The sequence below is a fragment of the Gracilinanus agilis genome, chromosome 3, assembly GCF_016433145.1.
Source record: "Gracilinanus agilis isolate LMUSP501 chromosome 3, AgileGrace, whole genome shotgun sequence".
In the NCBI taxonomy this organism is placed as follows: domain Eukaryota; kingdom Metazoa; phylum Chordata; class Mammalia; order Didelphimorphia; family Didelphidae; genus Gracilinanus; species Gracilinanus agilis.
In genome coordinates, this window is record NC_058132.1 from 530,300,514 (window position 1) to 530,313,599 (window position 13,086).

The window sequence follows — 13,086 nt, forward strand, 5'->3', positions numbered from 1 at the left end:
TTAGCATGATTTGCACCTGAGCTGCAGGGAGACCGTGATTCCGTGTGTCTCAAAACAGAGGTCATTCGGTAGTTAGGTACCACCTAAGGAAACAGCGTTGGGCTCACCTGGAGAGCCTGAGAAATACGACTAGATCTTCCCCTGCCTAAAACCACCATCCCAGGTAGCGTCAGTCATTGAACTGGCCCAGTATTTATTCTGTCTGTGACAATTTCCAGCGAGTGATGGTTCTTTGAAAACAACACAATTATTCTGACTTAAGAAACATACTCGCTGTGCGGCCCTGGGTGCTTTAACCCTGTTTGCCTCAGTTTCCTCACCTATAAAATGAGCTAGAGAAGGAAATGGCAAAACACTCCAGGTTTTTCCAGTTAAGTAATGTATGGCTGTGAGAGTTGGACTGTGAAGGAAGCCGAATGCCCCAGCATTGACTCTTCTGAACTGTGGTGCCGGAGAAGATTTCTGAGAGTCCTTTGGATAGCGAGGAGAGATGAAATCAGTCAATACTGGGAGAAATTAATTCAAACTCTTCACTGGAAGATCAAATACTGAAGATGTAACTTAAATACTATGTCCACAGAATGAGAAGACAGGACTCATTAGAAAAGACCCTGATGATGGGAAAGATTGAAGGCAGAAGGAACAGAGGAGGACAGGAAAGATGGAGAGAATGTCATGGAAACAGCAAACAGGAACTTGGACAGACTTTGAGAGAGAGAATAGTTAGTTCATAGATGCTTCTGGGGTCAACAGAGAAGCAGATGTGACTGAACAATAACAAAACCTATTCCCTTATATTTCTAGAATTCCATAATTTGACGAATAAGCTGTGTTTTATTTTTGTTGTTGTTGTTGTTGAGAGAAATATGGGAAAGCCAAAAAACCTGGGTTTGAATCTTTACTTTGCAAATTTAATGATTATGACCCTGGCCCTTTTGTCTATGTGGGTCTTAAGTTTCCTCAACTCTAAAATGTATGGGTTAGACTTGATTACTAATGCCATTTCAAGCTTTTATGATCATTCCATTGATTTTATAGCAGCCATTTATGTCCCCACTCATTTTTTTGATAAAAAAGTTTTTTTTCATCTTTTATTTTTTTAGATAAAGTTTTTCTTTCATCTTTTATTTTTTAAGATAAAGTTTTTCTTTCATCTTTTATTTTTTAGATAAAGAAGTTTTTCTTTCATCTTTTTTTTTTGATAAAGAAGTTTTTCTTTCCTTCTTTTTTTGACAAAGAATTTTTTTTGCCTGCCTTCTTTTGGTAGCCTCTTTCTTCTTCTTCTCCTCCTCCTTCTCCTTCTTCTTCATTTATTTTTTTTAAAACCCTTACCTTCCTTCTTGGAGTCAATTGACTCCAAGGCAGAAGAGAGGTAAGGACTAGGCAACGTGGGTAAAGTGACTTGCCCAGGGTCCCACAGCTAGGAAGTGTCTGATGCCAGATTTGAACCTAGGACCTCCCATCTCTAGGCCCGGCTTTTAATCCACTGAGCTACCCAGCTGCCCCCTTAGCCTCTTTCTTCTTTACCATTATATTTAACCTTTTCTTCAGTAATACCTTTCTTGAGGTACCATTTTTGGACACACAATGGTCTTAGATGAAGTTAGGTAGGCTAATGCTTTCTATGTTTCTAAGGCAGTTCGCCAAAGTGGTAAAACAAATAAAAAGGGACAGTTTGGTTCACCTTGCCTTAAGTCACTTATGCATGAAACTTTGTTAAATTGTGCCTTATAACTCTTGTACTATTGGGTTTTCTATTAAGAGCCTACCAAAAATACAAAATGAGAATAAATTCTTATGTCTTTGTTCACAGAACAAAGGTGTGTCTAAAGATAACAGCTTTGAAAAAAAATCCAAATAAAGCTAATTGTATTTTCAGGGCCCTACATCTGGTGACTTCTGAGGTAGAGTAGGAACACTTGTATTTGAATTCTGGTTCAGCTGGTTATTACCAGGAAGTGACCCTGGTCTCCCACCATTCAATTTTCCATGGTTCTGTGTCCCCATTAAAGTGATTCCCTAAATGCAGGGTTTTTGTGAATTTTGTCTCATTTGACTTTCTGAACAAATTGATGCAACATGTTATCTCCATTTCCATTTGACAGACAAGTCACTGAGAACCATAAAAATGTACTGAATTATATAAGAAAATGTAGAGCCTTGACTAGAATTTTGGATTTCTAATTTTAATTATATTTGGGAGGGAGACAGTCCCTTCCTCACAGTGACTACTAATTATTGGTTAAATTGAATTGAGCCATTCTCAATTTTCTTACAGTTAAATATATTATATTGGTTAAGTAAACTTGTTATTTTCATTGAGAATTATTTTTGACTGCAAAAATGTATACTTGGTGCACCTATTTCAGTTAAGGAAAGTAAAAAAAATTCTGAATCTTGATATTGAAATGTGTGTGTGTATCTCTACATAATTAAGAAAACCACTGTGTATGATTTATTAGACTTTCCTTATAAGTGGTTTTTGAGAAGCAATGGAACATAATGAAATAAGCCCAGGTAGTATATTGTGATGGAGAGAGACTAGATTTGGAGTTGGAGGATTTGGGTTTAAAATCTGACTTTATGGTACAGAGGTAGAGTGTAAGATATTTCTATATTATAAAGAATGCCATTTTTTTCATGAAAATGTACTTTGAATGTTGTTTTAGCCAAAAGAAAAACATTTTTATTAATAATAATAAAGATGAAGGAGATTTAAAAAATCTGACTTTATGACTCTGGATAGATTAAAATCATAAGACCATTGACATGTCATTTAACTATTGTGTGCCTTTCTTTCCTCATTTGTAAAATGAAGGGGATTGGGCTTAATGGGTTTAGATCCTGTCTTATCTCCAAGCCTGATTCATTGGCATGTTCTCAAGTACTACTGACATGTAGGCCTAAGCAATCATGGCAGCTTCTTAAATCTGTAAATTGTAAATCTGCATTAGTCAAGGAACTTTCCACACTGAGAGTTCCCTACATTGATGAAATCATAGATCAAGAGCAACACACACACAAAAATGTATTGTATGCAATTACTGAACTTCAAAGAGCTTGTTTGAATTCTTTCACCAAATCCTCCTTTCTAAAATGGGTCACTTTCCTTTTGGGTGGGGGGGTTGTGGCAAAAAAAAAATCACAATTTGAGGTATAGTTGTTTTTGTTTTTATGCCATTTTATCAGTATAACTAAAGATCATTGGCATCAGTTCAATTCAACAGTAATCTTTCTGCCCTTTCTTCCTATGCTAGGCCCTTCGTCTTAGTAATACAGCCATGGTAAAGACAACTACAGGTCAGATTGTGAACCTTCTCTCCAATGATGTGAACAAATTTGATCAGGTAAGAAAAAAGTTACCCTGATGATGAATTGCAAATACTGTTTGTTCCCTCCACCCCAGTTATTATGTACATATAATTAAAATTCATTTATATCTTGTGTTGGTGACATCAGTTTTTCTGCCTGTCAGTACATACTGATAGTATCCTTTAAGCAATATTGTGCATTGGTAAATAGAATGCACTTTTTTCTTTAAAAATAAAAATTAAAGAGAAGTGAATGAAAGCCCAAGTAAGAATTAAATCCAATATACTTGTCTTTAAATCCAATATATTTGCAATAGTAATAATAATATAGTATAATGTATCCTTTAATAATAATAATAATAGTCACAGTCACAAAGACCATCTGAAAAAAAAACCAACCTCATGTTTTCTATCATAAACTGCCATAAGGGGACTACGTACAACTTATCTTTGTTTAATTCCCAGAGTGTCTAGATCTGGAAAGAATCTAGTCCTATCTCCTCATTTTATAGATAAGAAATTGAGTCCTGGCAACATAAAGTAATATCTCCAACATTACATAATTAATTCATTGAATACAGGTTTTCCTGCTCCTTGCTCCAGTCCTTTTCCTTCTAGAAGACAGGACATTTAAAAACAAGCAGACAAATAAAAAAAAGGAGATTTAGGTCTTTCCAAATACTCTTTCTCAGTTTTTCTATTTGTAACCAAAAGGTAAGAAGGATCAAAAAATTTGATTCCTCATTTGGGTTTTTTGGTACATATCTACGTAATAAGACTTAGCTATGTTAAGTTTTTATGCCAGATAACTTGAAAGGTAAAGAGCTTATCTCCTGTAGAACAAAAAAGATCTTTTCTTCAATAATTTCTATTAATGATTAATTAAAATTTTTCCAGTTTCTATAAAAATAGTGGTATGACTAGGCAAATTATTTAATGACTCAGCCTTAGTTTCCTCATCTGAGTACAGTCTACCTCACAGGTTTGCTATGAGACTCAAATATGTGCTTTCGAATCTTAAAAATGCTATAAAATATTACTTTTGTCATTATTTGTTCAAAATATTTTTTTTCTTTAGAAAGGGGCTATAAATTACTTTGTAATTCTTTGATGTAGGAAGGAAAGTTTAACCAAGTGGTATTTGGTATTTCTCATTTCAAAAAATAACATATGTAAACCTTCTTTATCAGAACTGGGCAATATAAAGTATTATGTGCCTTTTGTTTTTTTTAACACTTCCCTTCTGTTTTAGACTCAATACTAAGGATTGCTTCCAAGGCAGAAGAACAGTAAGGGTGTAGACAATTGGGATCAAATGCCTTGCCCAGGGTCACATAGCCAAGAGATGTGCAAGGCCGGATTGGACTCCTGCTTCTCCCTTCTCTGGGCCTGACTCTGTCCCCTGAGTGGACTTCGCCAGTTTCTTTGGAAACAGTTTGCAATGGTCTTTGATCCGATTATAGTCACTGTCATTGGGAGGAAGGGACAGCCGCTGCTGTTTTTTAGCCTCTTTCCTCTCCTGAGAATCCCTTTTTGCTTTTTCTTCACTCATTCCTGACGAGTGTTTTTATTTTATTTCTTTGTGAAGGTGACAATCTTCTTGCACTTTTTATGGGCTGGTCCAATTCAGGCCATCGCTGTAACTGCCCTTCTGTGGCTAGAAATCGGAGTGTCATGCCTTGCAGGAATGGCAGTCCTGCTGATCCTCCTGCCTTTACAAAGCTGCTTTGGGAAGCTCTTTTCCTCCTTAAGGTAAGATCAGTATTGATTATATACATAAGTGTTACATATGCATGATTATGTCTGTAGTTTGCTTGATAGCTTTTTTGGAGACCCTATATTATTTATCTTTGCATATATTATAAACTGCTCAAACCTCAGTTAATGAGGATTACCCGTAAACCAAGGGCCATTCTTTTAAAAAATGTATTGTTATGTAAAACACATTTCCATATTGGTCTTTGCTGTAAGAGCAAACTCATACAAAACCAAAACCTCAAAATAAAACTATAAATATGGTGAAAGGAAGATGTGAAAGACTACCAGAGTTCTTTCTCTGGAGGTAGATAGCATTCCCTTTCATAAGTCTTTTAGGATTATCCCAGATCAGTGCATTACTGAGAGTAGCCAAGTTTTCATGGATAATCATTGTCCAATATTGCTGTTACTGTGTATGATGTTCTCCCAGTTCTGCTTGTTTTGCTCTGCATCAGTTCCTGCAGATCTTTCCAACTTTTTCTGAAATTATCTACAGTAGGGTGGAAATGACCATTGGATATGTATTTAATAAACTGCTTTCCTCCTTGGAGACATTCATCCCTCAACAGTCTTGGGGATTAGGGACACAGCACCTCCAAGAATGTAAAAAAAAAAAAGGGAGTAACTCTTGGCCCCACCTCAAACCTTTATTTTTAACAATTCTGATCCTTTGAATTTATCACACAAAAGGCAAGTGAAAAGAACACACTGCACCCATAAGAAACTTACAGATTCTATGCAAGAGAGATTAGTATCGTGAACACCTTGCAGAGTCTTTACTGGATTTGTTGCAGTAATTATTTCACAGATTTCCCTCTCCTACAAAAAGTACAAGATGCAATGATCAGTGCAGGAGAAAATCACATACCTGAGTCTGGGTGATAGAGAGAGAGGAGACATTCCCAGACAGAGTATGTAGCCCATAGTTCTTTAGCACACTGAAACTTTTAACCAAATTTACCTTTATGATAAATGTATAAATGGTTATAAATGATAAAAATAGATTTGTAATATACAATATTTATGCATTTATTTTATTTCCCTTAAAAATTATTTAATTAATTGAGAATATTTTCCCATGGTTTCATGATTCATGTTCTTTCCCTCCCTTTCTCCCTTCCCACACCTTTAGCCAATGAGGAATTCCACTGGGTTTTACATGTATCATTTTTCAAGACCTATTTCCATATTATTACTATTTGCAATAGAGTGATCATTTAGAGTCTACGTCTCCAATTATATCCCCATCGAACCATGTGATCAAGCAGTTGTTTTTCTTCTGTGTTTTTACTCCCACAGTTCTTTCTCTGGATGTGGGTAGTGTTCTTTCTCATAAGTCCCTCAGACTTGTCCTGAATCATTGCATTACTTATGCATTTATTTTAAATAATTTTTTTGTTTTCTTTATATTCATACAACTGATTTTTCTACTATATACTGTAAATTTCCCCAAATTGCCATTTTATTATTAATGGCCAATTTTAAGAATAACCAGAACTGCAAATGTGAGGCCCACAACTGTCACGGAATGACTGTACTTCATCAATCACTATCTTAAATATCAAAGAGAATATATTTTAATTTAATTTCTGAAAATAGATTTTATATAGAGATAATAATATATACATTTAGAGTAATGGGAAACTAAATCGCTCTCATTGGTTATGTTCAGTTATTTTTCTGCAACTTACATTGTTAAAGGTGTTCCCTGTTTTTGTTTGACACCTAATAAAATTGTTTATTTCTTGAGGGCAGGGATTTTGTCCTCTGCCTCAAAGTAGTTCTCCCCTGTGTCTATTAGAGTGCTGTATAAATATGTGGCCCTTAATATAAGCTTTGAATGATTAGGACAGGGGTAATGATTCTTCTTTGGATACTCCCCAGCTTGTCAGTGTTCTTTCCTGCCAAACTACAATCAGCATTCCTGATGTCACCTTACATGGAAAATTTGTTCCTGATAAATGCCACTTAATCATTCTAACAAGTAATTTTTTTCAGATTTCAAATGTCACATTTATTAAATTTGGTTGTAAGAAAATAAAAAACTCTTTTCTCCATGTGCTTTTGTTTGTTAATGTCTCCTATAGCACATATTTATACAGTTGATCAAACCCAAGTATAGATCTTTAATTTATCCCTATTTTTTCACCTTATAATAATAATAACAACAATAATAATGCCTTATTAGTGTTGATCTCTTGTTTAAGTTTAGCAAAGCAATTTGGATTCTGACTTTCTCATCCAATATGTTATTAATTTTTCCTAGCTTTGTGTCATTTACAGTTTTGAATAGCAGAGATCCAAGAAACAATCTGTGTGGCTTTTTATAGTTGGGCTCCCCTTAAACCATGAGTGGGTGCCAGCCATTCATGTCTTTGGCATTTGTGTTAGGGGATGAGCAGAATGATCTTGTCTTGCATTTGGACTTTCGTCTGCCCATTAATGGTGGCAGTATTGCAAGGTAGGCATGGATACCATAGAGAGTAATTCCTGTTTTCTTTCTGTCTGTCAGGAGCCAGACTGCTGCTTTCACAGACATCAGAATTAGAACCATGAATGAAGTTATAATGGGCATAAGAATAATAAAAATGTATGCCTGGGAAAAGCCTTTTGCAGATCTCATTGCACATCTCAGAAGGTAAGTTGTGCATGCTATGTATTGCTTTCTATTCAATGATTGCATTTTCATATGTTAGTGCTTTTTAAATTACTCCTCTTACTGTACCTAGTTTTAAGAGGTTTATAAGAACTGGCTAAATTAGTTTTCTTATATTCTTCAAATTTTTCTTCTTAACACCCCCTACTCTCCAGCTGACATTAAAATCAGTCGCATACTGTAGGGTCCCAAGTAAAAGGATGAACTCATCTTTTTGCATCTTTGAAAAGACTAATTTGGGAGTTAAATATCTTAAAAAAGAAGATAAGAAATATGACCAATCTGTGAAATTTCATGTGAAATTTCCATTTTGGCAAAGTTAAATAGGAAATAATTAAATTTCTACTCCTTCCATTTTATCCATCACCTCATGAAATTTCCTGACAGAATAAGCAAATACTTGATTTTATGCATAAACTGAGTGCTTGTTCACAGTTCCTTATATTTGTTTTAGCTTGATATCTTCTACAAGTAAGCAATTATTTGTTTAGCCTGCTTTATGTTCAGTCCACCAAAGTACCACCTACAAAAACATACTTGCCTCAGTATCAGTATTTATTGATGAGCTATGTTTTACTCTCTCTTTCAGGAAGGAAATTTCCAAGATTCTTAAAAGCTCCTATCTCAGAGGGATAAATCTGGCCTCCTTCTTTGTTGCAAGCAAAATAATAGTATTTGTGACTTTTACCACCTATGTACTCCTTGGAAATGTTATCACAGCCAGTCGGGTGTTTGTTGCCGTGACATTGTATGGTGCAGTGAGATTGACGGTTACACTGTTCTTTCCCGCGGCCATCGAGAAAATGTCCGAAGCTCGTATCAGCATAAAGAGAATCAAGGTTTAGTGAATCCTTCCTCCTAATTTTTCTGAATTTGTAATTTACTTTTTAAATGTCATAGAATCTCACAGATAACACAATCATTGTGAATATGGTACTTTACAGAAGCCAGCTTTCTAGAGAGAGAAAATTTATCCCACTTTATTCCAAAACTGATTTTTGAATTAAAAAATTTGCCATTTTTAATGGAAAGCTTTCTCAGATATATCATACACATTTTTTGCCCTCTTAAGCAGAATGTACAGTATAGAATTTTATTTCTTGATGACTGTTTATCATCATTACAGAAATCAATGTTGTACCATAAGAATGGTTAATGAGTTATGTTTTGCTGATTTATGAAGCTTGAACTCTCATGCCTGTCTTTTAGGATTATTTTCTTTGCTGTCAGGCTATTAGCTTTCTCTTCTTGCCTATTTTTTAGTCAGTCACATTTTTTCAGCTCACTCCTTCCCCCAATTCTACTTCTGATGCTGATTTTGCTTCAGTCTTTGGGAAAAATATCCAAGAAGAGACAAATAAACTCTGAATAAGCTTCTGAAGGTCTCCCTTCTGAGTAGATTTTTGTGACTTTTCATTTTCATTTTCAACATATAAATTTCAACATATAAATATATTTCATTATACAAATCTCCTTTAACCACTCTGAACGTCAGTTTTTTCCTTTGCCAAATGGATGATGAGTGTAGTGCCTGGCATGATGCCTTGCACATAAGGGGCACTTTGTAATAATTGTTGAATGAATGTGTGAAAGCTTTACAGTTTCTTTATCTGTAAAATAAAAGGGAACCCTTCCAGCTTGAGGTGGATGGTCCTATAATCCTCACCAGAGGAGAGGATCCATATTTTCACCTAGCCTTCTCTTCCTTTTTGGTGTTGGGCATGGGGGGAGCATTTGTCCCCTTTTCAGACTCATTCCCTCAACTGTTCTTGAAAAACTGCATGACCTAGTAGCCAGAGTGCTCAGAATCAATCAAGCCTCAGTCTCCTACCGTAGACCTTTAATAGTTGTTTGACACTCAGACAAAAATACTCACCCTCCTCTCATGTAAAATGGGAATGGTAATAGCACCTACCTCATTGGAGTTATTGGAGGAGCTAATGAGATTGGTGTAAGGAAAATGCTTAAAAAAATCTTAGGGCATTATGGAAAGAAGGACTTCTTACTTTTTCTCCTACCCTCTAATTGATTTCTAGCTTTCCATTGAATCAAGGATGAAATTGAATTTATTATTAATGTATTCAGCACAATATTTTTGTTTGTTCGGTTTTTTGCATTTTGTTTGTATTTCTGTATAGATTTTAAACATTACATACCACCTTCAGTGTATTATTTTTCAAAACATGAAGCTAACATTACAACTTACTTCTAAATTTTAATAATGTTTGGATATGGAGGAATTTTTTCATGCTGGTGAAAACTTTAACATTTTAAAATCAGAATGATACAAAAAAAAACATTTCTAGACATGATATCTTTGTAGAAAGGTAAGATGTTCCTGGTAGTAATAGATTAAATTCATAAAAATGTACACTCTCTGGAAATTGTATAGTATACTTAAAGTACTGGCCCAGATTTTGGCATCATCTATGATTCATGAAATTCATTAATTCTGTGAAAATTTATTTTTTTTGTGATTGACTCTAGAAATATAATTTTATTTTTCCTTGCTTTGTTTTTACATGTTGGGAAAATTCCTGTTTTTCTTTTCCTCTAGGAATTCTTAATACTTGATGAAGTACACCCGTCTGGTATACAACCACAAAAGGATGAAAAAGCTCTGGTTCATGTTCAAGACTTTACCAGTTATTGGGATAAGGTAATGGATGTAAAGCAGAAATAAACCTTTTGGATTCAAGAATATGGATTAATTTCATTTTGAATTTTGATAATTTCCCTATAGACTTAAGTTCTAACAGTGTTGAATTTTTGCTTCGAAGTATGTCTCAGAATATATTCATCTCCCTTCTCTTTCCCCAAGCCCCCAGCCCAGTTTTAGTGAGTGGAAAGTAATTTTCAGGCCAATTGACATAGCCATGCTTTCTTAAAGTCAAGGTGGAGAAAAACTTAATGCCAAGTCTTACCTGAGTTCTAGAACTCGTGTAGATGATGACTAGTAAATAATGGATTATTGAAGTTTTTATATCTTACAATTTAAAGTTGGAAGAGACCTGAGAAATGATCTAGTGCAACTCTCTCATTTTATAGCTGAGAAAAAAGGAGGGTTTAAGTAACCCATCCCACGTCTCACAGCTAATTAGGGATTTTAAGCTCTAGGTCTCTGAATACGCCACACAGAGTTAACCAAGAGGTATGATATTTTGCATATTGTTCCCTATCAGACACAGGAGTCTAAGTTTAGAGTTAAGATTATAGAGTATAAGATGATATATAATATTTAATTTAAGAAACTTAAGTTTATAAGATTTATATAGTATAGTATGTATTATATGGCATAATATGTTTAGTATATGGCTTATAATTATATATGTTATATAGTTTATAATTGTATATGTTATATATATTATATAGTATTTAATATTTTAATTTAATTTAGAAAAGTTAAGGTTACAAGTATTATTATATAGTATAATGATATATTTAGTATATAGTTTATAGATTATATAGTATTTTGATTATTATATGTAGTAATATATGTTATATAGTATAATGATATATTATATACCATAATGTTATAGTAGCTATTAAATATCAATTAGTTAGTTAATTGAATATCAGTTGATTTAAAACAACTAAACAAGTATTTATTAAATATTGCTAAGTATGTAGCTTTTATCCTTTGATGATGGGGATCCTTCCCCATCTCTTTAAGACAGTCCCTGCTCTCATTTGGGTTATATGTTCTATCAACTTGCACACTTATAGACAAAATGACACAAGGAAAGGTACTATTCACAGATTAGGTAAGTCCTCATTTTCACACACACGTAGGTTTTGAAATTCTTAAAAGCCATGATCTGACATTTTGATTTCAAATTATTAAATATATGTGAGAGAATTCGATTCTAAAAGGCTACTCTGTGTGAATGGTGTTCACTTAAACTGGAAGTTTGTAACAATATCTTGGATACCTCTATCCATCTGGTGAAATCTACAAATCTCTTCAGAATAATGTTTTTTAAATGAATAAAATGAAATCTGATTACAAAGGAAACCCACTGTATTGAAATAGTTATAAAAATATTTCTAAAGAAGTCGAGAGGCTCCAAGTTTAAGAACTTCTTAGATGGATAAAACAATAATCTAGGTTTATCCATATCACAATATTCCAGGGAAATGTCTTTGTACCAGAGAAAACAATACAGTTAATTAATTTGACTTAAACTTTTCCCAAGAACTTCATTACAAATTATCAGATTTTTCTTTAGCATTTGCTCTGTTGACTGAGCCTGTGATCTCATTCATAAATTCATTTTAGGAAAGAAAGCAAAGTTAGAATAGGATAGCATAGTTAGGATGGGAAACCCAGATGTGTTCCCATTATTTTGAGAAACATCATGCTATGTGGGACAATGTAATATAGTGGAATGACATCAGGGATCCAGGTGCTGGTTTATCATGTCCACTCTATACATTTTCCATTATTACAGAATGCCTGTTTATAGCTAGTTGTTTGTCATGGACAGACACTACCAGTGATATAGATGAAAAGGGGATTGTTGTTTGGGATCCTGGAAAGTAATGCTTAGAATAAAAGATCTAGAAGACATCTAATCCAGTTCCTTTATTTCACAGATGAAGAAATTGAGGCCCACAGGTCATATAAATAGGGGAGGTGGGATTTGAACCCAGGTCCTTATTTATATCCAGGTTGCCTTATCAGATTTCTTTTATGCATCCTAACTTTCCATTTTACTAACTAAAGCCCAGTTGTGGGTATTTATTTATGATTAGCAAGTAAGGCACTTAGTATTTTAGAATTATAATTCTGTAGCATTATATTAGTATTCTATAATGTTATAGAATTATAATTATATAAATAAAACTTAAGCTTATATTATAAAACTTATGGAGTTAAAAAAATTTGTAGTCATTTGAGAAGCAGAATTTTAAAATGTTCTGATGCTGCCATCTAGTGGAAATAGTTGAGATAGGAGGCTTTGGGGGGAAAAATTAGAATTCATGTAACCACTCTGGTGGTTGTTATTATTATTATTAATAATATTTTTCTAATAATATAATTATACTATTTTATATAATGTATAATAATTAATGTAAGAATACATTATTATTGTTATTTTTAAAAAGAGAACAACTTGTACCATTTTGGAACTTTTACAAAGAGCTTTCTCAGAAATAATCCTGTAATGTAGGCATGAGAAGTATTATGTAGCAATCCCTTTCTTTAAGGGATTTGGCTTGTTAGGTATTGATGAGCCTCAAGAGAATCTAGATGCATGTGGGAAGTTAATAAAAGAAGATAGGTAGCTACTAATATTAAATGCACAAATGCTTGAAATATTTAATTTAAATCACAGAGAAATATTCTGTAAATGGATT

At 33.8% G+C, this 13,086-nt stretch overlaps 1 protein-coding gene across 1 annotated transcript in view; it reads left to right on the forward strand.

Annotated features, from left to right (window-relative positions):
* The window catches only part of ABCC4 (ATP binding cassette subfamily C member 4), a 288,067-nt gene that overhangs the window by 77,447 nt on the left and 197,534 nt on the right, over positions 1 to 13,086 (forward strand). Inside the window, exons 5-9 of the mRNA XM_044669348.1 lie at positions 3,258 to 3,347; positions 4,900 to 5,063; positions 7,582 to 7,707; positions 8,315 to 8,564; positions 10,283 to 10,384. Coding sequence (XP_044525283.1) covers positions 3,258 to 3,347; positions 4,900 to 5,063; positions 7,582 to 7,707; positions 8,315 to 8,564; positions 10,283 to 10,384 — 732 coding nt within the window. The remainder of the gene's footprint in view (positions 1 to 3,257; positions 3,348 to 4,899; positions 5,064 to 7,581; positions 7,708 to 8,314; positions 8,565 to 10,282; positions 10,385 to 13,086) is intronic.